This window comes from Thermobia domestica, chromosome 7 (genome assembly GCF_964235325.1).
Source record: "Thermobia domestica chromosome 7, izTheDome1.hap1.1, whole genome shotgun sequence".
In the NCBI taxonomy this organism is placed as follows: Eukaryota; Metazoa; Arthropoda; class Insecta; order Zygentoma; family Lepismatidae; genus Thermobia; species Thermobia domestica.
This window is the reverse complement of record NC_137460.1, coordinates 202,594,134-202,621,428: the sequence shown is the minus strand read 5'-3', so window position 1 is coordinate 202,621,428 and position 27,295 is coordinate 202,594,134. Positions and strand designations below refer to the sequence as shown.

General features: G+C 36.4%; 1 protein-coding gene across 5 annotated transcripts in view; it reads right to left on the bottom strand.

Annotated features, from left to right (window-relative positions):
- The window catches only part of LOC145690665 (uncharacterized), a 120,843-nt gene that overhangs the window by 33,488 nt on the left and 60,060 nt on the right, over positions 1–27,295 (bottom strand). For 4 of the 5 annotated variants that reach the window (XM_081765785.1, XM_081765786.1, XM_081765787.1 and 1 more), the window contains 2 exons: positions 16,773–17,502; positions 11,147–11,235 (listed from right to left, as the gene is read on the bottom strand). In XM_081765785.1, the coding sequence (XP_081621911.1) occupies positions 11,147–11,235; positions 16,773–17,502 (819 nt within the window). The remainder of the gene's footprint in view (positions 1–11,146; positions 11,236–16,772; positions 17,503–27,295) is intronic. The other variant, XM_081765788.1, reaches the window with a different exon arrangement.

Below are 27,295 nucleotides of genomic sequence, written 5' to 3'. Positions count from 1 at the left end.
GATGATAAGTCACCTTTACACATTGTGGAGGTAAGAAGAGATGAAGAATTATGGGAAAATGTTATGCTACCGAAACTTATACGGTTTTTTAAAGAGTGTATTCTTCCTGAGATAGTAGATTCTATGGTACAACGTGGGATGCCCTGCAGAGACCCGGAATATATCCTAAGTGCTCAAAGCAAGATCGCCAAGAAAAAAGACAATGATCGAGCAAAGATGAAATAGGTGTAATAATGTACATACTTACTGCAACGAATTTGTGTTCTAAATAATCGTGTTTAGCATGTGTATATAATTATTGTTACTATTATTGTATATTTGCAGTTCGTTAATTACTCTTGTAATGTTTTATAATACTGCTTGTATCGTGTTATTCGAAATGCTGGAAAATGCCATGATTTACTGGATCATGGTTAGGAAATATAACCATGAGTGTTTATTTGTTGTTTTTGTATTATAGTTAAGCTGTGTATATGTATTTGAATTTGTTCATGTTGATGTACTTGTTAATATTGAATAAAGTAACTTAGGGTATTATTATATGATATAAAGACTCAAAATAGAGAACTAAGAATGATCTAAATAGTGTAAATAATTTATAAAATGAAAATTATCATTGCAACACTTTATTTTTACTCAAATATTCTGTTACATATTTTTTATTCACATAGACTCTTATGTACTTATGTTACTCTCAAATAACCGCTTAACATTATTTCCAAGTTCCAAGTTTTTAAATGTAGTTTATAATGTAGTAACTGTATTCTTGCGCTGAATAACCAAACAATCATACCATTATTTGTATTTTAGTATAAATAAAGAAATCGCTAGTCTGACTAGCCCCAGGTAACTGGGAAAGCAGCCAAGAAGACATTGTACCAGTGTTTCTCAAACTGTTTGGTAACAACTCCCAAAATCGGTAAAATATCAAGGAGTTTGTAAGTTTAAAAATATTCATTCGTAAATGACTTTGTTACATTAGTATTATACAAAGAGGAGACGTCGTAACTTTTACTGACTTCTAAAGCGGGTCTAGAGGTAAATTGTTTGAGAATCACTGTGTTACACATTCTTGGCGGTCACAAGCCCGGTGAATGCTGAGCGACAGTTGCCGATTGCTTTTCCTGTCATTTGTATTTTGTGTATATCTTTATGTAGAGAGGATAGAAGTGTGAAGGGGAGATCGACCAGTAGGGTAAGTGAGCGCGAAGTACGTCAGGGAAGAATGAACATCTCCGCTCTATAGGACGAGTTTTTTGGAGTGAGTGACAGCTTCTACACGGGGAGGGTTACTGATCGGATCGCGCGTTGAACAGAAGGATGGGTATACCACCATTGAAAGAACTCCCCCGCCACGGTTAGTGCTATAGATATAGACTGCTGCTACCAAACATGTTCTTCTAATTACTTGGTTCTCAAGACAAGTTTTTGGGCCATTCTTTTTCCTTGAAATCCCATCCTTTCAATTCGTATTTGATGCTTTTGTATTTCAAGGCGACAGAAGAGGTTTCTATGGCTTTTTTTTGTTATATTGTCGTTTCAAAATTTTATTAAATTTGATAAATAATAACAAATGATATATATAAAACCAGAGTAACCAGACGACGGTGTATGGCCCTGCACCGGCCCTAACCAGGGGTTTTCCCAGAATTTTGTCTCGGGTTCTGTATTTTTGCTGGGGGAGTTTGGATATTGATGCATGGAGGAACAACATAACGTAAACGAAATTACATGTGTGATAAAATAAGGCAGAAAAAACATTTTCTAACAAGTACACCTTCTCCAAAAAATACTTTTCATGGCTTGATCGAGGGCTATTTCAGAATTGACTATCTCTACAGGGTGCCCCTGGAATTTTCAATTAAAGTTTCTAACATTTCTTCATACATTTACCCAGGGACGTACGAAGAGGTTGGGTACTGGGGGCCCGGAACCACCCCCCCGAAATTCCGACTTTTTTCTAAATTTAGTCTAACTTTAGGGGTAATTTTACACATTTTAATATAATTTAACCTTAAATTGTTTTCGGACCTTCCGAAATGATTTGGACCCCTTCCACAATAAATTCGTGCGTACGTCTCTGAGGCAAATACAGATACTTTATCTTTAGGGGTGATATGAAAGGCTATGTATTTTTCTCTGTATCGATCGATGAATTATGGCAACAACCATTCAAACTATTGAAACAGATCAACGTGAAGCTTCCACCACAGCAAGCATATATAACAGGCACGTATCCAGGTGGGACCTGGGGGCTCATGTCCCCTCCGAAACTGAAGTACGTTTTTAATAAACATACTTTTACGTTTTTGAGATTCTTTTGTTTCAAATTACTTCGAGTCTGTCAAAATTTTGGTCAATGTGTTGTCGTCTTCTTTTAAGTCCAAGAACATACCGTGATACCATTGCCCCTTGGTGGAATAAAAAAGAACACTTTTAAATAGGATTAAAATTTCGTTTCTGTTCTGTTTACAACTTTAAATGTAATAGAAGTATACACTCAGTGTTTTCTTGTTATTCTTGTTATATGCTATCGCAGACATTTTCCTTAGTTACATATCTCTCGGAAATATTTGTTTGACTTTCTTTGAGCCACAATACAGTTCGTTCAAACTAAACTGGTTCTTATAATGAAAAGTAAGGGAAAGTTTAAGCAAGAATAGAACTGTTGCATTATATTATTATTATTATTATTATTATTATTATTATTATTATTATTTTGAAAACAAATTGATACGTGCTTACGAGACTTCCCCTTGTCACCCCTCCGCGAAAAGAAAACCTGGATAAGTGCTTAATATATAGTGATTAAATTCCCATCAAATCAAATAAGTTCTCATGTATCCGAACTTGATACATGTATTCAAACTACAGACCAGGAGAGCATAACGTGTTCTACAAGATAAAATTTTGAGATGACCAATTTCACATCACATCACATCAGGATTGTGAAGACAAGGGACGTACTCAGGGAATGGGTCCGGACCCCCCCAATATCCCGACATTTTTGTAAATTTAGTCTAATTTTAGGGGCAATACAAAGTTTAATATAATTCAGCCTCAAATTGTATTTGAACCCGCCCAAAAACTTTCGACCCCTCCCGACATAAATTCCTGCATACGTCTCTGGTGAAGACTATATCTGAATTCGGTTTCTCGTAATAAATAATATAAACAAAATTTTATATAGGCATATTTAACATTACTGTACTCTTTTGAATAACAGTTTCATGATTTGTTAAGATTGTTTTCTGATTTATAAGATATTATATTAGATTCAGCTAAAAACATACCACCATATTTTAAACGTTATAACATATGTGGCAACAGTAGCGTAACTTGAAGCCTCAGAGTCCCCATAGCCCTTGGTTATGTGCCCCCTGGGACGCAAGGCTTGTGGGGGCGCAATTTACGCCTATGTGTGGCATATACTATTGGGAAATAAACTATTCAATAAAATGATTCTGACAAGTATTCAGTGACATAAATAGAAAATATTTTGTCCAGCAGGATAAGTGGCGTAACAAGATGAAGGACCAAGTGAGGTGCCCCTCCCTCAATTCTGATAGAGTTTGAGGGGCGTCAAAGGTACATAAGATTCATTTTGCAGCCCTCAATAAAACAAAAAGGAGGCAATATTACAAACAAAAAAGTATATTAGTTATTTCTTTTGTCGGCGCTGACTGACTACGGTCCGCCTTCGGTAGAATCTTTTTGTACATAAAGTAGTTACTATATAAATTTTCTTTGTACTGTATATGTGAAATGAACCCTCCAAACATAATGTATAAATAAACATGAATAAAAGAATAAATAATTCTATGTAATATTGCAGTCACGGGAGATGTAAACATATGCCTTACTCCCTTTATCTATCTGTTAGGGAAGCGTAATAAAATAGGTTTCCCCCGACATTTTAAACTTCCTTACTCGGCTGAGTAGTGTTTTCTTTTTTCCTCAAAATCAGCTAAACGGAACGTTTTCCTTCTTTAAAAAGTAGTATTACTGTTTTATTACAAACAGTAATAGTTTTTAGGACTATATTGAGGAATAAGAGCTCAAGATTTAAAATTATCGCACTTTTTCGTACGGTAATCGGATTTTGATGTACATTTGCGGACAGCCAAATTACTGTACAATTTCCATCTCTAAATCGAACAAAATCTGTTTTTAAATACATTAGTATTTTATTTCGTAACAGAAGAAAAGACTTGATGGGTTGAAAATATATAAGTATTGGGAACAGAAGGAAGAAGTTAAAGGGTTACTTACAAAAATAAAAATAACGTAAGTGTATTAGCGCGATATTGCACTCATTGGTACGCGTTTTCGTGCACAGAGAAATAATAATAATAATAATAATAATAATAATAATAATAATAATAATAATAATAATAATAATAATAATAATAATAATAATAATAATAATAATAATAATAATAAAACGTATCAGATACTCCATAGAAACACATTATATACCAAGCAATACAGAACAAGTAATCATTTCATTTCTTCCTTTTCTCTACTTAAATGTATTTAATTTACTGATATTTCGTATTCTGAAAATGTACAAGAATGAAGATAAAACAAGAAATTCCCATTTATCAAAAACTTTCAGTACTTTTTTTTCCTTTTTCTGAGACTTCAAGGGGGTCCGAATAATGATGAGAATCTTGAAATTATTTTCATTATTTCGATCACTGGTTCTTAACAATGGCTTAACGCCCCCACAGGCGTTTTCCTTTCTAAACGAGGCTTGGAACAAAAAGGGGCGATTGGAGGGTGTTTGAGATTTCATGACATGTTATAGACTGTTTTCTTATTATTAGACGAAAACTATGACTTATTTTACCAATACACACAAACATACACGTATAAATATACAGAAGAATTGTGTATATATAAAACAATTATGTTCTTTATGTTCATTATTTGTCAACTGATTTGACTGTATTTAACACTTTTTCATTATTGAGATGGCAACATCGAATTAAACAACAAACATTTTCACACACGTTTTTGCGAGCGGAGGCAAGACCGACTGCGATGCTAACTCCATCTCTGGACGGAGAAATAAAACTCGTGAAAGTCCTTGGCTGTTAACACATCCGCACAAGATTTTGTGGCCTGGCTCAATATGAAGGAGCATCTCTCTGCAGAAAATGCTTGTACACGAGATTTGTGATTTTGCTTTCTTGATTTAACTGCAATTATAAATGTAAAAGTGGAGACCTTTGTGAAGAACTTTGAGAACTATTTATTATTAAATTAAATTCATATTAAATTGTAGTATATTAAATTCACGACTAGCAATAAGAATCGACTTACTTGCGCTTTTTGCAAACATCCAACTCGCATCTTCAACATGTTCACCTGATATGGACGATCTGCCATTCCTTGTACGTTCTACAACACTTTTGTTTCTTTGAACTTATTGATCCATTACAGGAAGAGATTTCTTCACTTTTCCCGGTTCTCCAGAATATTTTTCGGAATTTTCCGATATGTAATTAACCATACATACTTTGTCATGTTGATGGAAAAATAAGACCAAGAAAACATGACAACGATGATGCATAAGTAATATATTTTTTTTTCCTGATCAACTAGAAAAATTAATAAAATAGAAACAAATACGACGTATTTTATTGATATTATAGAACACTTACCTACTAAAACTTCCTACGCAAAGCAAGAAATTGAACATCATCTCTGAAACTTGAATCTGCAACTTTAGTCACATGATGAAAGTTTCGACACATATGAAAGGAAATAGTCACATTGAAGCACTCATCGAAAAAAGGTGGACGTGTGTTCATAAAACTGACTGCAACATATCTTATGTAATTCATTTCACTTTTCCAAACGTTTCATTTTCTCATCAATATATATTTTCCATTATATTAGTCTCCTTAGATTCAAGCTCGTTAGAGTGATCTTTATTTTTCTGTCTTCAGTTTCCTTTTGTTTCTTTTTCTCTTCCTCTCGTCGTTGCTTCTGCAAAACAAGTACGAAAATTTCGTACATAATGAATCCTGGACTTCCTTATGAATAGTTTCTCAAGGTCATCCAAAAATACTACTGTATCATATACAAGTCTGAGTACTACTAAAGTTTGTTCCTTTAAATTATCTGCTACACATTGCGCATTTTGAAAATCCTCTTTCTAGATTTGAATTTTCACAAGAGAGAATCAAGACCATTTTTAAAACATCTTTGAATCATTTTCCTCTGAAATATCCAAGTTTTTTAGCCAAAAGTAATCCAAATACTAAGAATACTGATCCATGATTGTTTTACAATTTGGATTTGAACTAAACTCTTAGAACTGCCTCACAACTCTACTTGCCTTGTTGCCAATAAACTAATTACTTTCAACTAGTTTACAAAAAAAAAAAAAAAAGACTTAATGCGATTCACTCCAACATCAGACCCTGCAGAAACATTTAAGATTCAAACACGAAAGAGCTCCAGTCAATTTAAATTTAAAGGTGAGTTCTCCAGAAGTTTAAGAATAAATTTCCATAGATAATTTCTGCAATTTCAGCGGAAGTCCACAAATGTCCAAATCGTTATTGGTTGACATTTTTTAAAGGTAATGTGTATATCAAAACCAATGGCAATCTTTTTCACAGGAAGATTTTCTTCATTTGCCACATCAATTCATATACATTAACTCGAAGAACTGAAACTTCTGGTTTTACAAATTTACATTGAATCATCATCCTTTTTATTATTATTATTATTATTAATCACGCCCGATAAAGTGTTGTTATAAAGTTCACTGAGAGGAGAGTCAGTTTGAAATTCAGCAAGGAAAGGTTCTACTTCTGAACCAAGTGACTTAGAAATGTAAGTTTAGGATAAGCATTTTATCTTCATACATACCTGACACGATCTGGTAGCTCGAAGAGCTCGGAATTTTTTTATTCTTCCTAATTCTGCCACACTTAATATACAACAGAATATACGAACAAATGTAACGGCTCGCTGGACAACAATACTATTTTCAACACAACACAGAGCAAAACTTCACCGGAAACTTTTCTGAGTCTTTACAGGTGTGCTGTACTATCTGTAAATAAGTTATGCTCAGCTCTTAAGAAATTCAACGACTCTCCATTTTGTAACCTCAACTGCAGCCTTAAGTGTTCCACGCAAAGTAAGTAACGCACAGCTTTTTATATCAAGTATGACAGTATCATTTTGCACCGTCTCTTGATATCTGGCTTGAAGGTATGCAGAAATCTAAAGTTTACATTATGGTTATCCATTGAAATCAGAATCATCTTGTTGAATCTGAAGGGTGAAAGCGTCTCTTTAAAAGTGATTAAAAGGTCAGAAGCTGTACAATTTTCTAAAAACGCCAATGTCAAATAAGGCGTGCATATTGGCCTTTTTACTCCAGAATCGCACATTTATGCCTCCTTCAACATCTGAATTAATTTATTTCTAAAGGATGGTGATAACCCCAAACTAAAGTGTATGCTATTTTGTCACGCTGAAGCTGCATTTTTCAGGCAATCTCAATGTCTGGGAACGTAAGTGATACTTTCAAATCTTTAGCAGCAGTTCGCATTGATGTATGCCATTATACTTTGAATATATCATGATAATTCTCCTTTTATAATGTTCTTTTTACTAAGGATCTCTGTAAACTATTTCGTTTCATCCCTGAACTCGTACGAGTTGCATCGTAGAATCCACATTTGAGCAAGCAACATCACCAGAAACCAGAAATACCATTTACCTGTACAGATGAGGTACAAATTGGATGACACTCAAAGTCAGAAGGTAATGGCTTGTTTTAATTCACAAAGGCGTAAATGTTCCTAATATTAAAATGGACAAGGCGTCTGCATATGCTTTTTACCTTTCATGTAACTTGATATCGCTTGCCTTCCTACGTTACTCAGCGAAAAAATGTTCCGGCAAATGTTGCAGCGATCGCAAAATTTTTCACTTGGTACTTCTCCAATTCATGATAAAGAATTATCTAACAATCAGAAAGGACTGAACGTGGCCTTGGAGTACATGGAAACTGTGTATGCTTATCTGCAGAGGGACACTGGATACAACGAACATTCAACATCACAACTACAACACCTCTTCACTTTCGATCCGGCGTCTGCAACTTGAACAACCACGCTAAGCCAGCAGAAAGCTGTCACCAGGCACTCCGTCTCTCCGCTTCTCGACCGCTTTTCTATACAACAATAAAAACCTGTTGTTGACAATTGTATTAAATATTTTTCTTCTACCACACACCCCGCTTCGATCTTCTGCATTAATCAATTTGTATTTTATTTATTTATTTATTTATTTATTTATTTTATTTTTATTATTATTATTATTATTTATTTATTTTTTTTTTTTGACAAAACCAGTTTTTGTGTTTAGGTATTATTAAGTTTCTCTATGATAAAAAACGAAAGTGCTGAACTAAAATGAGTAAACAATGAACCACGATTGCGTGCTTAATACACAATAATAAAGGGTATACACTCATACTCAGATTGCTATTTATTCATTTAGAATTTTGTGCAACAGTGTTTTTATTACTTTGAATTAACTATTAGCTTCGCACATTTGAATATTTAGAAAATTCTATTTTCCAGCAATGAATAATATCGAGAAAATAAACTAAAGCGGAGAGAGAATAGCTTAATCCTCAGAAAACTAAAGTCGTACCCAGGAAAATTATTTCACGGAAGAAAGAAGTCAAACCAGTGTAAATTCATAGTTTCACAATTTCCTAATGCGTCTTACGTTTACTGACAGACGAAAATAATTGCGTAACGTCCTGCAAATTGAGATAGTAATTATTGAGTTGATGATCTAACAGTGAAAGGAATGAGAATAGAGGAAGAAACAGAACTCTGAGAAAACCCGCCTATTCTGTGTTTACTTACCACAAAATCCAGGACGCACGAGTGAACGTTCTACCAACTACGCTACCGAATTGTGTTTAAGTTACTATCAATATGCACCATGTTTCTAAATCGCAATCTGAAATACGAGGTCCGACAATAAAGTAATGAGAATGTTTTTTTCAGCTGATGCTGGCAACCCTGCAGACTGAAACAGCCGCCAGCGTGTGGCCATGGACCTGCTTCACTAGCACAGCAGGTGGCACTCAAGAAATATTATTCATTGTGGAGTTAAAGGTTGAAGAGTGCGGTCGTGTATTGGATCCCAGTCACAATGGAAGCACGTAAGATTGAGCAGAGCTACGCAATCTTTTTCTGTGTGAAACTTGGTGAGACTGCCGCGGTAACGTACCGGAAGCTTCAGTAGGCCTTTAGAAGTAAAGTATTATCAATGGAACAGGTGTATCGTTGGCACAAAATGTTTGCGGAAGGCAGAACAAAAATCTAAGATGAACACCGCTGTGAGCAGCCCACAACAACACGAACGGAAGAGAGCACAGACAGGGTGAAGGAACTTATGCGAGTGGATAGACGATTAACCGTGAAAATGATTGCAAATGAACTGAAGATGAATCGAGAAACAGTGCGTCTGATATTAACTGAAAATTTGGAAATGCGAAAAGTGTGTACCAAACTAGTTCCGAAAAATCTCACACAGCAACAAAAAGATGACCGAAGGACTATGGCGGCTGATTTGTTGGACCAAGTGGAATCTAACTCGGATTTACTGAACAGAATTATCATTGGCGATGAAAGTTGATGTTTTCAATATGGACCCGAAACGAAACGTCAAAATGCGCAATGGTGTTCGGAAGATTCGCCACGACCAAAGAAAACCCGCATGTCGAAGTCCAAGGTGAAATGCATGCTTGTGTGCTTTTCTGACTCCAGGGGAATTGTCCATAAAGAGTGGGTACCTCCAGGGCAGACAGTAAATCAACATTTCTACATAGAAATTCTCGAAAGACTTCGAAAACGTGTCCGTTGTGTTCGTCCAGAGATTGCTGACACCTGGATCCTGCATCACGATAATACACTAGCCCATACTGCATTGTCTGTTCGGCAGTATTTGGCACAAAAATCCATTACAGTGTTACTACCCCCTCCTTATTCACCGGACATAGTCCCATGTGATTTTTTTTTCTGTTCCCAAAAGATGAAAGTAGTTGTTAAAGGAATAGCAGAAACCAGAATACCATTCTGAAGCAGAAACAGGCATGATTATTGATGGAAAAGACTAAATATGTACTTTTAAATGTATAACAATAAATATTTTATAAGCACAAAGTAGAAAATACACTTGGTATCTTAGATATATCCCATATTTCATTATCAAGAGTCCGATGAAAGTAGTGCAGGTATCTACTAAGTATTAATCCAATGCATAATAAACTTATACGCACTTCCTTAAATAAACCTCTTTACGAATTAAAATACATTACAATTGAAATAAATTAAAATTAAAACCACAGAAGCTCAAATACGAGTAACAGAATTCCAAAATCCTTTCCCTTGTATGACAAGCTACCCTCACTTAACGCAGGACAGCAAACTCTAATAAAATCGAAAAAACAGTGGGAACAAACAAGAAATTATACGTGCGCTAAAAATGAATTTCCCATTGGTTCCTTGATCCAACTGCATTTTATGGTTAATTCACTAATATGATATTGATATTCCCCTGCCCAAACAAAAGTAAAAGATAATGGACACAATTAAGGAACATTAATTTGTTGCATCGTTAGTGGAAAATACAGATAGGTTTCCAAGTCTGAAGTTGCCAATTAGGAAAAAAAAAAAGCACTAAATCACATCTGAGATCATCTTAAAATTTTTCATTTCAAATGTTTTTAAAATCTCATTCTTAACAAATCGAAATTCCTTGATTCTTAGCAGGGTTCCCTAACTATTCCCGATCTCAAGTTTTCTGTGTATTCTCAGTTTTCCAAGTTTGTCGCCACCCTGCTGGTACACTGTTCTGAACTTTTACTGCACTCGAACAGCAGATTTTATTTCTGCAAGCTCCAAGATAGACAGCTTTTTCCTGCAGAGGCGCCATTTCACTTTACTGAACCAATTTGAATCACCACTCGTCCAAGTCCTAAAGTAGTGCAGCGTTAGTAAACTGACTTCATTATCTGCTATTTTATTCACTCACCATTAAAATACTTCCAAGCTTTTCTTTAAAAAAAAAAAAAAAAAAAAAAAAATCTTACCTATAATGGGGAAATCCAATAGCACGTTTGACATGAGATATAAAATAAGCAATGGTAGCCACAATACCCATATACGGACGAGGATCTTTCTGAAAAAGAAAAGCAATGAAAGAAACGATATATTTAAATCAGTGCAAGGAATGTGTGTACGCCAATAAATAATGTAACTGAATTAAACTTTGTCTGCACGCAAAATTTCGTTTAAAATATAAATCGGTTCGAAACCAGAACATGTAAAAGTTGGACACTTCTTATAAATTTCATTTCACCTGTAAGAGGTGGGCAAAACCTTTATTGAGTTAGCGGTACTTATCATTTCAGAAATCACTGGCGGTTCACTTATCTGTTCCTCAGCCCGCTAGAGGCCATCATGCAATAAAACAATGATCGATACAGAGAGTATGACACAGAACACCTCTGACGACTTGCCGGCCGACTAGTAGACCACGGTCGAAGCGTTGGCCTGTAACATTTCAAAGGACGAATAAATTTCAGTAGAGGTTTTTATAATTGAAACCGGTTATGGCAACTTCTCATTCGAATATCCACTTTCTTCAAGAAAAAGCAGCAGAAACTGGCATCCCTTCATCCAGATCACAGAGAAATCTCTCTGAACATTTTGCCGATAGACTATTGCATCGTCCGTCTCCTCAAACAGGGCTTTGCGCAGCGGACGGCCTGTGAATGTGTGAAGAGAAATGATTGCCAGTGCTTATTAGCCACGTCCAATGGAAGGTGCGGTGACGGGCGATGGTTAGAATGCAATGCCATCAAATAGAGTATCATCAACGGTGGCGTCCTGCAATTTCCAGAAGTAGGTTCATTTCGAAATCATCACTATGGATACTAAACGACCTTTGTGTGACCAAGTTTAGTGTACTAAATGAATGTAGAAGGTCCATATAATTTGTTTCTAAATTCCATTAATTTGTTAACACATGGTTAACTAACTACAAATATGAGTACTATATATATACATGTACGAGCGGCACTTTGAAGTATCACATTAAAGAGGTTATGTTCGAAAGGTACTTCGTGGTACAATTTTTTTGTCGCTTTGCAACAGGTGGAAACACGATGTAGAAGAATTTTTCCCGCCAAGCATTTGAAAGGTGTGCTAGGTACTGTAATAAATGGTACGTGGTCAGAGATATTTTACTTTTGTCTACACTCTCCGTAGTGGGTATGCATTGTTAAGTTTTGCAATGAGTGAGACTGTTTAGTACGAGACAGCTAATTGTTTTCGATGGACCTAGAAGTACCATCCGGACTGGAAAGGTATAGTTTATGCCCCTTTATTATTATTATTATTATTATTATTATTATTATTATTATTATTATTATTATTATTATTATTATTATTATTAATATTTGTAATATTTGAGAAGAATTTTGAATACTGTTCTCTGTAGGTAACACAACAAAAATGTAAAACAAATATTGTCATAAGCTCATTTGGACATTATTTTGGCTGTATGCGGCTCAAGCAGTTTAATTTTCTTTTATTTTAAAAGGATTGTCACTTGCAAGCAGACTACGTTTCTCTGTGTGCGTTTTCGCGCTCAGAGGATGCAGACGACTGACTTGACCTTGGCTAGTGCTTCTTTAGCCAATCACAGCTCTGTCCGCTCTTACGTCATCCAGCACGAGAAACTCACGCGAACAGCGAGAACTAAAGAGATTTGGCGGTAGGCAACTTTACTTGGCGCCGAGACAAGAAAAATGTAACATCTCAAATACCTTGCTACAAAACATAATCATATACTAATGTAATTCAACATTCGCCTATCGGTTTATATTACAATATATAAAAAGGCATCGATACCCAATTTTAGTGTAATATTCAATACCTAATATAAGGTAATGTAAGTATGGTTAATTATTAAAATTTTAAGTCCATTTGTGCGTATTGATTGTGATTTGCATGTTATGTCCTCAAGCCTCGTGGTAATCAATTTATGTACATGGTACTGAAAATAATTCTTACTTGTTGTTTGTGGTGTTTATTATCTTTCGAAAAATATGATGCTGGATCTTTGGTGCATAAGCATATTTAAAGTTGTATTTGGAATCTTTGCTTATGTGTAGTTGGCGTTTAAAGGAGCTCGTTTCATCGTCAACGCTCGGGCAAAACATTCTACAAGGATAAATCAAAAAGTAAGGTGAAATTGCCTGTCAAACCCATAGTATTGTGTGTAGCTAATTAATTCTTCTCCATGTTACAGGTAATCTGGTAATAGAAGTGTGACGGCTTGTACAACATTCTATGTCCACCCGTCTGGTGCTGAGAGCAACTCAAAGATGGCGCAACGACTGAAACATTACACCAAGGAGGAAGTGCGCGGTGTCATTCGTTTTTTCTGGGCCAAGGGAACAAAACCATGTGATATTCATCGAGAATTGGTGCAGGTCTACGGAGATAGTGTTATGTCGCTGAAACAAGTGTACGTGTGGTGTAACGCATTTGCAAGTGGTAGGAGTACTGTCACAGATGATGGCAGAAGTGGCAGACCATCAACGTCCATCACCGACACGAATGTGGCTGTCGTCGATGCCATGATTCGTGAAGACAGAAGAGTGCGGTTGCAGGGCATTGCCAATGAATTGAATATCTCTTATGGTTCCGTAAGCGGTATCGTCCATGACCAACTGGGCTTCATAAAAGTGTGCGCGCGCTGGGTACCCAAGCTTCTGAGTAACGAACACAAAAACCAGCGAATGGGCATTTCCCTGAGCCACCTCACACGTTATGCCGACGAAGGAAATTCATTCCTTCATCGCATCATAACGGGCGATGAAACTCCGATACCTCTATGGACACCTGAATCCAAACGTCAGAGCATGACATGGAAACATCCATCGTCACCACAGGCCAAGAAATGCAAGACAATAGCATCTGCCCAGAAAACAATGGCTACTGTCTTTTGGGACCGTCTCGGTGTTATTCATGTTGAATTTCTGGAAAAGGGTACGACCATTAATGCAGACACCTACTGCCAAACCCTGGACAGGCTGAAAGCAGCCATACGGCAGAAACGGCGGGGGGCACTCCGAGAGGGCGTGTTGTTACTGCATCATAACGCACGTCCACATACAGCCGAACGGACCCGTACACACCTCCGCGGGTTCAAGTGGGAAATTCTCGATCACCCTCCGTATAGCCCTGATTTAGACCCGTCAGATTACCATTTGTTCGGCCCCCTGAAGCAACATCTCCGTGGGCAGCGTTTCCAGACACTGACAGAGGCACAACAGGTTACACGTACCTGGTTAGGAAATCTGGAACCACATTTCTTTGAACAGGGCATGGATGATTTGGTGCCACGTTGGAATAAATGTTTAGACAACTACGGTTCCTTCTTCGAATAATAGTGTGATACCATACTTCAAACATAGTAAAGCTTCAACGACGTATCTCTGTACGCTTTTCTGTAAATCAACAATTCACCTTACTTTTTGATTAACCCTTGTATGTACGACTATCTAATGTAATGTTTGCTCTCTTAGGATTATCATCTTATGGAGTAAACGTTATAATATAAAGTTTCTAACAACGCCGTAGAAAACTTCAATCACGCATGAAGGTTTGGGAAATAAAGAATATTTGTACACATGTGTTTGTATAGTAGTCATCAACAAAATAACTGAAACAATTATAAGTCAGTTGCGTACGCAGAAGTTCGTCAAGGAGGGGGGGGGGGTTCAGGATTTCAAGTTAATAATTCCAGGTGTTTTTTTATACATCTTAATATGGCAAATGTTTATTTTTGCATATCTTGCTTAAGGGAGGAGAAGGGGGTTAAAATTCCGAAACCTCATCTTATGTCCGCCACTATTAACAGTAAAGGTAGCCCATCGAGGAAGCTCAATGGGGCCTACAGGTACTATGGACGTAAGACTTCATATTTTCTCAAACTCAGCACAGTTAAGATGGTGTAATTATCTCTTATCACGTAGGCAACTCTTGAAGGCTCACTTACTATCAATCGAAGTAAAAGAATTGTTGGATGTAGAAATGATTGCTATGATAGAATACGTGGATTAACACTGTCAACTGTACTGATAATTGTAAGAATCCCATAGCTATAAGAAATCCTGAATATAGTCCTTCGGAGTGAGAAACAAAAGAGTTGTTATAATTTAGGCACCAATGCTCACCGCTTACCAGTGCAAAATTGAAGCTGGGAGAAGGAAAAAATACACAATAAGACTCTGTCTTCCCTCCTGTCAATAAAGATTCTGAAAGGAAGATTTGGAGACACTTGTAGTATTTAAACAACTCCAATCGGTAACAGAAAAGAAAATACTATGTTTCTGAAGTGAAAAGACCCTCTAAGTAGTCATTTTTAAAACTTACTCAGGATTTTTTTTTTTTAAATAAAAATAAGAACAGCAAATGAAGTATTGGGGATTAGTGAACCTCTGGGAAGAACTCAAGCAAAGGTAGAACGAGAAATAAGCCCCATCCGGTTGGTAAATACATAGCTTATGGACTATAACAACAGATCTAAATAACGTCCTTTGATAAAATAGTTTACCCACTTTCTGTCTATTATTATCATTATTATTTCTAAACTCAACTATTAAACACTTACACCAAACATTTACATCACTTCTTTCACAGTCCGCGTTCTTACAATATTTACAGTGTTAACTTTGCAGTAGTTATTCAGAAATGAATCTATTATAATTACGCCAATTATTTTTCTGTTTTTAAAAACTCCGAGTGGTTAAAATGCACTACTTAGTCTAATTTTGTGATAATCCGGAATTTTCATGTAATCAGCTAGTTTCCACTATTATTACAGATTTCCATTATTATTCAATTATAGACCTGTAGTCTAGCAACGAACACATGGTTAGCGAGTTGCGACATACCATGTCTCTAACAGATATATTGGGAGCTTTCTGGATCTAGTGGCAGTCACGTTTGCCTCATGGCGCTGGATGGACGCCAAAAATTGGGGTGCACCGGCCGAGCACGAATCTGAGACCACACGAACATGAGTTCAAAGCTCTAATCACTACAGTACCCCAACCTTCATACATATACAGTACATGAATAAATAACTATTCCTTCCAGCAAAATAAAAACACAATTATTATTGGTAACGAACGACATTCTTTTTAGTCCCACAAACGTTCGATTTACAAACTACACATAAGAATCTATTCTGAAGCAGTTTGATGTGACCTATCGCCTAATATGTTTTCTACTTGGACAATATTTTATTTAAACAAAAATTAAAATGTAAAAGTTAATGATCAAAATGAAATTTTTGAGTTTTACGTCCCACGCCTATGCCGGTTAGGCTAAAGGAGACGGTAATGATGAGTAATGAATGAAGAAAGTGGGTGGAAACGGGAGAACCCCGAGGAAACCCACGCACACGGCGTTTGTCCACCAAAAAGTTCACTTGGCGAGGGGAGGGTTTGAACCCTAGACCCCAACCACCAGAGGTGAACGCTCTATACCACTGAGCCATCGTGACCCACAAAGTTAATGATCATTTTAGGCTATAACTTATTAGCCATACTATGCATTGTCGTCTTACCAGTATCATATTGAAAAACTTAGTGAGGGTATATTTAAAAAGTAAACAAGAAAAATAATCATAGATTTTACCTTACATGCAATGAGTCTTGAAATCTCTTCGAACTGGTCCCAAATAAACTGTCTCTTATCTACTATTGTAAAACCTGAAACGGAAACATATTTCTTGCAAAAATAACAATCTTCCTTTTCTTCCAATCTCTTCACCACAATATCCTTTTCGTTAACTTCGTCTGACTTCGTCCATCTGAAGTAATAATCGTCGCATTCCTTTAACACAGTACGATAATTGACAATAGATGGTTTCTCCGGATCACTTGTTCCGTCCTTACCTCCTGATTCTTTATTCGAAACGCCACTCGTACCTTCTTCTACAACATCCATCGGGACTTCTTTTCTATCTTTCACTTGAGCACCTGCCGTCCGAACATCACTTTCACTCTTACCTGCTAATTCTACATCGAACTGAGTTTCATCCTCGTCTTCCCATAGATCGACAATTTCTAGTCTGTGTGAAGGTCTCGGCAGACTTTCATAAACTTTTCTGCTCATAGGTGGCACTGGTATTATCTGAAGCGGACCGTCTAATGTAAGTCCAAAGTCTTCGCAATAAGCTTTGACAGGAGGTTCTACGTAGTCTCCAAAAACAGCTCTTTTATACTCTTTAATGTCAACGCGATGGCAGCACTTGTGAAGGCCTTCCGTCAAATATCTGGCAGTGAATGAAGTAAGACTCGCCATGCGACCAAGGAACGACAAAGTCCGCCTCATGTAACTTTTCCTTTCATTTACACACCATAGTCTGCGAAACAAAAGAAACGGAAAATGTTCAAAATGTTCTAGTACAATTTTGTTTTTGACTGAAACTGAACTCAGCGTTTAAATTCTGTAATCATTTAAACAAATTCTTATGGATGTTAGTACTAGACACAGAACAAAGATACAATAACAAAGAAAAATTCTCACGCCGGGCGGTCTCCAGGAAAGTCCAATTTCAGTGCTCTCACATGAAGCAGTTATTTATCTTCCTTTTCTAAAATTATTTCTGGTCGTCTTTATTTTGTGCTAAGTGTTGAAGAAGCACCGTATCAATACCACCATATACTGCACCTTTGATTAAGTGTAAAATGAAAAAATAAAAAATAAAGTTACTACGAGTGTACTACACGTACAACTTTCGTAAGAGGGATAAATTCCAGTTTGTTGGAAAAAAACAATTCTGTTACATACCTGAAGCTTCCCTCACTGCTCTACATAATCACCACCTTCATTTAAACATTTGTTGTATCTGTTCATGAGCTTCAGGATTCCCATGTTATACTTTTCTGCAGTTCCAAAACGTTTACCGTCCAGAAACTCTTCCAGCTTAGGGAAAAAGTGGAAATCGCTAGGAGCAAGGTCTGGACTATAGGGTGGATAATCAAAACATTTCCATCCGAATTGATCCAGCAATTCTTGAGTTGCAGCAGCAGAGTGAGGGCGTACATTGTCGTAAAGAAACACAATTCCTCCAGAAAGCATTCCTTGCCTTCTGTTTTGAATGGCTCGGCGTAGTTTTCTTAAGAGTCTTACAATAACGATTTGCATTGATCGTAGTACCTTTTGGTATGTAATCAATCAGAACAACACCTTTACGATCCCAAAAGACGGCTGCCATGATCTTTCGTGTTGACAGAATCCGAATTTTCTCGTTGTGTGTGTGTGATGGCGAATGATGCCACTCAAGTGATGATTGGCACTTGCTCTTTGGGGTAATGTGAGACACCCAGGTCTCATCACCAGTCACAACCCGATCAAGAAAGGTGTCTCCATCTGTGTGATATTGTGTCAAGAATGTAAACGCTCAGCTGGCCCATTCACTGAGTTTTGTGTTGGTCTCTCAGTTGTCGCGGAACCTATTGTGCACGAACTTTGTTGTAGCCGAGATGTTGCAACACAAATTCACAAAGCAAAGAACGAAAAAAGTATGGAATGTGCAATTCGTCGAGAATTATGTGCCGGTCTTGCAAGATTCTGTTGTCCACTGCAGTCTTCACGTCTTCTGTGATGAGTGATGGGAGTCCAAGTCGAGTTTCATCGTGCACATTCGTTCGTCCATTGTTCAGCATTTCACATTTTCTCCAATTTCTTTCTCTTCTTACATTATCACTATACATTGCTTTCAGTTGAGTAAATTTCTGCCAGTTTTACCTTTTGAGTATTCAGAAATCAAATAATAGTCCTTACTTCACAGTCGGCGGGATTTTGAATCACGAAGTTTATTTTGACCGCCCAGGTGCACAACGGTGACTTCTTGCAACCTCCAATCACGGCATTATGAGCACAGTTGTTGCGAAAGCCAGTTGATCTTGAAGAAAGAAAGAGGAGTGAGGTGTGCGGCCGAAAAGCTCGAGAGGCCTTTTGTTTGAATGTAATGACCACCTGGCTTAATGAACTGGCGGCAGAAGAGTATAAAATGGGAATTCTAAAGCTGGTGAACAGATACGACAAATGTTTAAATGAAGATGGTGATTGTGTAGAGAAATGAGGGAAGCTTCAGATATGTGACAGAATTGTTTTTTCCAATAAATATTGTGCTTTTCATTTTATATAACTAAACGGTCTTTATTTTTCGGATGACCCTCGTATTAATAAAAATTCCGGATGCAAGAAATAATATGAGGAAAACATTTTGTTACTACCAGATATGATCTATGGATAAGATACAGCACGATATATCAAATAACATTAATTAATAACATCAAGACATCACAACAAAAAAGAATAACATCAGGAAAGAAAAACATCACATATAATAATCACTGATAGTAGCATTATTGCATAACTCCTTTAGAAAAGATGTTATGGAATGGAAACTGGATTACTGATTATCTTCTACGAACTCCCGATTTAACTTGACAACTGGCAAAAATGACACAACTTACCAACAAATACATATCAAAGATGAGAAGTTCATTCCCACTTTTTCCCCCTATTTTTAAAATACTCTATTTACCTTATATTTATTCTATCTACCACCTTATATTGCCACAGTTCGTTAATTTCACTCTTGGAATGATTAATATTCATACTATTCTACGCATAAATAATTACTCACTGAGTGGCGTAGCTTAAGTATCCAATAGATTATAAATATTTGTCTTATACACAACAGCAAATACTTGTATTCCGGCGTTGTAGTTCGTTATATCATCATTATATTAAATAAACAAGTACATAGATACCGCACTATATCTTAGCAACCGAAAACAATCTCGATTCGTCGTCATAACAACGACTAAAATACAGAAGTCAACATACAAACTTGGAATCAGGATTTAAAAAAAGAATCATTTTTGTTGATTTTTAAATTTAAATCGATTTTTTAAAATTTAAATCAAATCTTTCTTTTCTTATAATACATACAAGTCGTGAACTGAAGAAAAAACATTAGGAATTAGTATTAAATGTTAATTATGCTATTTAAGTGAAAGTAATGGGGTTGAATTTTGAATTAATTCACAATCGTTAACCTATTTTAATCCCAAACAATGTTTCTTAAGAATCAAGGAAAAAGTGCAGCAACGATTATACCCTGGCCGGTGAACGATGATTTCTGAGAGCTTTGCACAAGGCCACGGCGAGCGAGCAGAAGACAGCAGGGCAGCCAACCTTAGGCTCAGAATCTGTCGCGTCTCCATGGTGACCACCGCACATTGCCAAACTTTCACTCACCTCCTCTAACCCTCAACGAGGAAGCAGACGATTCTCCCCTTGCGCGAGAAGCACATGGCAACACCGCACTCTTCAGTCGTCCTCGTGAGCTGAACTGTCAGAAATCATCGTTCGCCGGCCAGGGTATAACAACATGACACTTTTTTTTTCACAGAAGTTACTGATATTTGGCAGGGGCATATTTTTAAAAAATCGGAACTAGCTTGTAGCACGAAATACATATAAAATACATAAATTTCGCCTAGAGTTATAAAATCTAAAACAAATTTAAGTTTCGGAGGGGGATCGGACCCCTCTAAATACACCCCTACTATCTGGGAACAAACATACACGCACACAAAAGAATTTTCGTTTTAAATGCCGAATGGTGATTTCCTCGGTGGAATAGTTAACGATCTGCAAACCTATCTTCTGAAGACAAGAAAGCAAGATTGCTCCCGTTACCCGTTCAAAACAGGATATTTCCTAATCATCCTCTGGATGACACTCGCTTTCATACTGTGCTGTACGTACATTTGAGTCTCATTGTCTTATGATTATTATCTTCCATAATCGAAATAACAGAACAGAAACAGCATTTTACTAACTAACTAACTAACTCTATGGCCTATGGAACCCGGAGGTTCAATGCCGCGTTCACAAGAGCTCTCCACTGAATTCTTTCATTAGCTAACTGCCTCCAGTTTCTATTTTGTATTCCAATCTCTGCGAGATTCATCTTAATATTGTCCTTACATCTGCGCCTAGATCTTCCTAATGGTCGTTTTTCGATTGGTCTTCCAGTCAAGACTTTGAAAGCGTTTCTACTTTCTTCCATTCTAGCTACATGACCCGCTCATCTATGCCTCTTAGACTTGATGACCCTAACAATGTTGGGTAAACCGTATAAATTATCTAGTTCCTCGTTATGAAGTTTCCGCCATTCCCCATTCCCGTTCCTCTTGGGTCCGAATATTCGTCTCAGGACCTTGTTCTCAACTACTTTCAGTCTATGTTCTTCCCTCAGACTAAGCGACCATGTTTCGCAACCATACAGAGCAACAGGCATGATTATCGTTTTGTATATTTTAAGCTTCAGATTCCTCAACAGAATTCGCGACGACAAGAGATTTTGAACCGAATAGTAACACGAATTCCCTGCTTTTAGTCAACATTTAATTTCTTCGTGAATATGATTTTCCTCTGTTAATATTGAAAAATGAAATGAAATCTTTAAGTTGTACGTCTCACGTTTGTGCCGGTTAGGCTAAAGGAGACGGTGATGATGAGAGAGGAATGAAATGGTGGAATGAAAAAAGTGGGAGGAAACGGGAGAACCCCGAGCAAACCCACGCACACGGTGTTTGTCCACCACAAAGTTCACTTGGCAGGAGCAGGGTTTGAATCCGGGACCCCAAGCACCAGAGGTGAACGCTCTACCACTGAGCCACCGCGGCCCCAACTCTTAATATTGATCCTAGATATTTGAAACTATCCACTTTATCAAAAGTATTATTTAATATTTTAACGCATCCATAATTTGCTGTATTACGTTCCCGACGCACTTCCATGTATTTACTTCTAAACCCATGTCCCTGCAAGCGTTTAATAAGATCTCTGCATTTCTTCCTATTGTTCTCCTATTATCACCTATTAAATTTACATTATCAGCATATGCGATAACCTAGGCCCTGGTTGCTATCTTTGATTTTCCTTATAGCGTATTCAAGAACAAAGTTAAATAATAATGGCAACAACGCATCTCCTTGTTTCAGGCCATTTTCGACGTGAAAGCTCGTGGACAAAAATTTTCCTACCCGGACTTTACTTTGGGATTCATTTAAACATATCTTAATTAATCTAATTAGCTTTCTCGGTATTCCAAGTTCTGTAAGAACGTTGTATAATGTTTCTCTCCTAACCGAGTCGTACGCCTTTCTAAAATCAATAAATATTTGATGTATCGGGGTATTGTATTCCCACTTTTTTTTTTCGAATATTTGGCGAATGGTAAATATCTGGTCGATAGTTGATTGATTTCGTCTAAATCCGCACTGATAATCTCCAATAATTTCATCTGCGTATGGGGTCAGTCTTGCTAATAGAATATTTGAAAGGATTTTATAGGATGTTGACAGAAGAGAAATGCCTCGATAATTATTACAGTCAGTTTTGTTGCCTTTCTTGTGAATTGGAACAATGATTGATTCTTTCCACTCTTGTGGCAATTCTCCCTTGTTGCAGATAAGGAGAATGAGTTTGTGTATCTTATTCCACAATTTTTCGCCTCCAGCTAAAATTAACTCAGCCGGAATTTCATCTACACTCGGAGATTTGTGTTTCTTTACTTTCTTCATAGCGGTTTCTACTTCTATTCCGGTTATTTTACTTACTGTCACTTTAAATTAATACTTTATACTTTATAACGGTTTAATTAATACTTTATAGCGGTTGTTTTACTTACTGTCATTTAAATTAATTTATTTCGGAATTTGATTTAAATCAACGATTTTTATTTTAAAAAATCAAATGATTTAAATCCAGTGTTGTGTAAGTTACTTGTAAAAAATTAACGCGTTACAAGTTACTTTACTTTCCCTTAAGATGTAACGCGTTAATTGCCCCAAAAAGTAACTGTTACCTACTTCGAAAGTAACGCGTTACTTTTAGGTTCGAAACTTTGAATATGTGAGAAAAATCTTATTACTTTAATTTTTCTACTACCACTATTCTTATTCTTATTCTTATTCTTATTATTATTATTATTATTATTATTATTATTATTCCACGTTCTGAAGAGCTTTATGTGGATGCAAAAAAAAAAAAAAAAAATCTTACTTGATAGCTATATGAACATTTTTATATAATGTAACACTGACTAAAATGCCATACTGTTTACTCGTAGGGATGGGCACGAGCGAGTTTTCTTTGAACTCGACTCGAGAACTCGGCTCGAAAAATTTCATCCAACTCGACTCTAATTCGGATCGAGTTTCACGTCGAGTCAAGCCAAATCCTGTGTGTAGTTTAAGTACTCTTTTCAAGTTTCCTACACAGACAATATAATTTTATCAACGATACTACTACTGCTAGAAATTATTATTAATGATAACAACACTGTGTATAAACATGAAAGGTATGCGGTTTGTATCTGAATATAAAAAAACTAGTTGATTATCAACCTCGGTAGACGTAAAGTTTAAGAGTCAAGGACATTGTTCATGAGCTTCTGAATTTGGGTTTAGGGTCTGGGTTGAGTACTCGGGCTCGAGCCAAACATTGTTAAAAGTTATAGTGCGCTGGCCAAATATGTTCAAAACTGCTCGGCCCGGGTTTAGAATTATCAATGACTCAAGCAGCTCGGCTCACAGCTCATTCACTATCGAGCCGAACCGAGAAGTGAGCCGAGCCAACAGTTCATCCAACCGAGGCGGCTAGGGCCCTCAGCTCAGTTGAACCGAGCCGAACTAAGCTCGTTATAAAAATTTCTTGAGGTCTCGTTGTCGAGACGAGACGAGATGCGAACAGTGTCTCCTCTCGTCGGCAACACTAAAAGTATTCCATATTACTGCTTATACTGTATTTCTCATAGCTTTTGCTTTCCAGTATAATCAGGCCATGATTTCAAAACGAGTTAAAACAAGCTGAACGACCGAGCCATTTATTAAGCTTGATGTCAAAAACAGTGAATCGGCTAGGAACTCGACTCAAGAGAATTACCTTTGACTCAACTCAAAACTCCACTTGAATTCGAGTCAAGTTTTAGCTCGACTCGTGCCCATCTCTATGTGTTAGAAAAAATGGTTGCTTATTATTATTCTGCTAAACTAATTATATAATAACAATGTTGTTATGTGAAATTAAAAATACAGAATATAAAGAAGCATTACACTACAACTAATAACATGAGAACACACAAACTGGAGGTGAATCAAAATTTGCTAGTAATTCTAAAATCGATACATGCTTATTAAAGCTAATTGTTCCAAACTATATAATCAACGGGACTCTAGAATAGGCAAACTGATCTGAAAGAACGCGAATATTACATACCATCAACAAAATATTTTCTAGTAGTGAAGTACGTCTGCTCATCAGTCAGATTCATATTAATCCCTTACTGTATATCGTTAATTATGGCACCCTAGATGTTGATAAAATATTTCCCGCGTGGGAACTTCTGACACTTTACTTTTAAATTCTGTCCACCTTCATCCTCAGCTTTAAAGAAAAAAGAACGGTAAAATATTTTCGTTCTCCATCTTTATAACAACACCAATCAAAGTAAAATAGACTACCGGTGCAATTGCACTCGTAGTTCACTCACTGAATGTATTGATTTGGAGATGTCAAAATCTATGACAAAATCTTCCAGGTGCTTGCTTTCAGTACACGCGATTTCCCTGAGGTTGTGCTCATCTTCCGAAAATAGCAAGTGGCATTATCATCTTACCTGCTTCTCTGTCTGTCGGTCACTGATATAGTTCATGCTCCATTGCTCTATTCTGAGAAATTCACTTACAGGAAAGAAAGGTTTGTTTCCGAGAAAAATATACATAGGTTGTAGTTACCCATCCGAAATGTAACGCGAAAAAAGTAACGCAAACTAGGTACGTTACTTAAAAATTTGTAACGCGTTACCTTACAGTTGCTTTGGGGAAAATGTAACGCGTTACTTAAAAAGTAACGCGTCATTAGGAAACGTTACTTAAAAAGTAACGCGTTACTTCCGTTACGTTACTTCCCAAGACAGTTTAACTCGCACTGATTTAAATCAATCCACCCTGCTTGGAATAATCAACAAACAAATCGATATTAATCAGTACATTTTAACTTCCTTTTTCTTTTAGTTAGTGCAACATTTAAAAGCACTTTCTGCCCTAAAGCTGAATATACACAAACATTACTGTTGCATTATCGTTGCAACTCATACTACAAATAGCCAAAATAAAAAGGCTTACAATTTGTTTCATTTAAGTTCCTTGGCAAAGTTAATGTACTTTGCCTTGTCTTACACTTAACCATTTAATACAATCATTAGAGAATAACAAATGTATAACTAAAGAAAATAAAATATTACGAGACAATTCTTAAGAGCAGAGAAGGAAATACGCGGAAGCGTAACTTTGGTGCTACTAATTACTCGTCAGTTTTTTAATTATATCCGGGATTGAATTCCATGGACGTCCTATTGCTTACTGTATAAGATTCTGATTAAAAATGTGTTTTATGCGGTGGAATTTTCAAAGTTTAAAGACTCAATGAAGCGTGGCTGTGTGAAGTGAAAGATTTCTAAGAATTGAAATTGAAGCATAAGAACTCAGGTTGACCAACCTTCAGAACTTTGAATAATGCAAATGAATTCTGATACTAACGAAGAGTTTCCAGACTAAGCCACTGTAAGTGTTTTTTGTAAGGAGTCACATGGACATATGGCTTCAGGTTAAATACAACTCATATGCAGCTATTTTGTATTCTCTGTAGCTGAGAAGAGAAAGAAGTTCTTCAGTTAAATCTTAATACACAAGTCAGAAAATACTAGTGTTGGACTAGTGCAATTTTTGTCGTAAGGAAACAGTTTTCTAAGTCCTTTAACGAATGTAAGGCTCATTAAGCTTTTCTGAATATTTCTTTTATATGATTTCAGCAAGAAAAGTTTTTGATAATAACGATTCCTTGATTACAAACTATCTCACAAAGTGGAATTATACGCGTGATCACATTTTGTCAATGCGATTTAGTATTGATCTCGAACCTATAATAATAGATTTCGTCTTGTTTGGACTTATTTTCAAGCTATTTTCTTTGCACTGTTGAAGGATATTATTTAGACCGTCGTTTAATATTTTTATTGATTCCTGCAACTTCGCCAACGAAGATGCAAGTTCGCATTGTAGATAACTAGCATACAGTATAAGTGACACTTTGCAACTTTTATTTCATTGTGACGTCATTAATACATACTGAGAAAAGATGGAATTTCAAAATGCTTCCTTGCAGTACATATGTTATTTTTAACCAATTAGATCAATCGTTTGGAGTGTTTTCGTTGACTTGCTGCTAAAGGATCCAGACAATATTAATGATTAGTTAACGTTGTTTCTGAGGGCTGGATTTCTTCTTGTTAAATATGATTTGTGTGTATGTATGTGTGTGAATTTACTCTAATTTTCTTCTAGGGGACAATACTCTGTATTATTTTAGTGAAAGTCTGGATTTGTTTTTGTTTTTAAGTGGACAGGCTGTGTGAATAGTTCGTTTAATTCTATTTCTCTAAAGCGTACTTTTCTCTAGTCCATTATTTCAATTCGATTTGTTTCTTATTAAGATATTAAAAATATTCTAAATTTATAGTCTCTCAAATAAATTAACTATATCCAGATTAATTCCTTTTGAATATCTGAACATGTACATACATTCATTACAGAATGGTCGTTCTTTGGAAATGGAATGATTTTATTTTTACTATTTATTAATTTTTTTGTTCAACATCCCGCGATTACACTCGTACTTTTTGAACTACAGGAAATGGATGATCAATGAAAGTGAAGGATGAAGAATTTTTTGTGCTCCCCTACCGGGAATCAAACTCGGAGCCAAGTGCACCAAAGACATACGCACTAGACACTAACAAGCAGGAAGAGTTAATTCTCGTTCTTCGCATGTAAAATATTTAGTATATATATTTATTTATAGCCGCGGATCCAGGATATGACCAAGGGAGGGGCTAAACCATAGTTTGCCGCTTTATCCAAGTGTAAAGAAAGCAGGATTGAAGCCTATTTTATCCAGTGTATACCTCGGTGTCATGAAGGGGCTATAGCCCTCCCCTTGGATCCGCGTCTGCATATACATACATATATACAGCGTTTTATTTCTGAAAATAAAGGTGTCGGTATGTT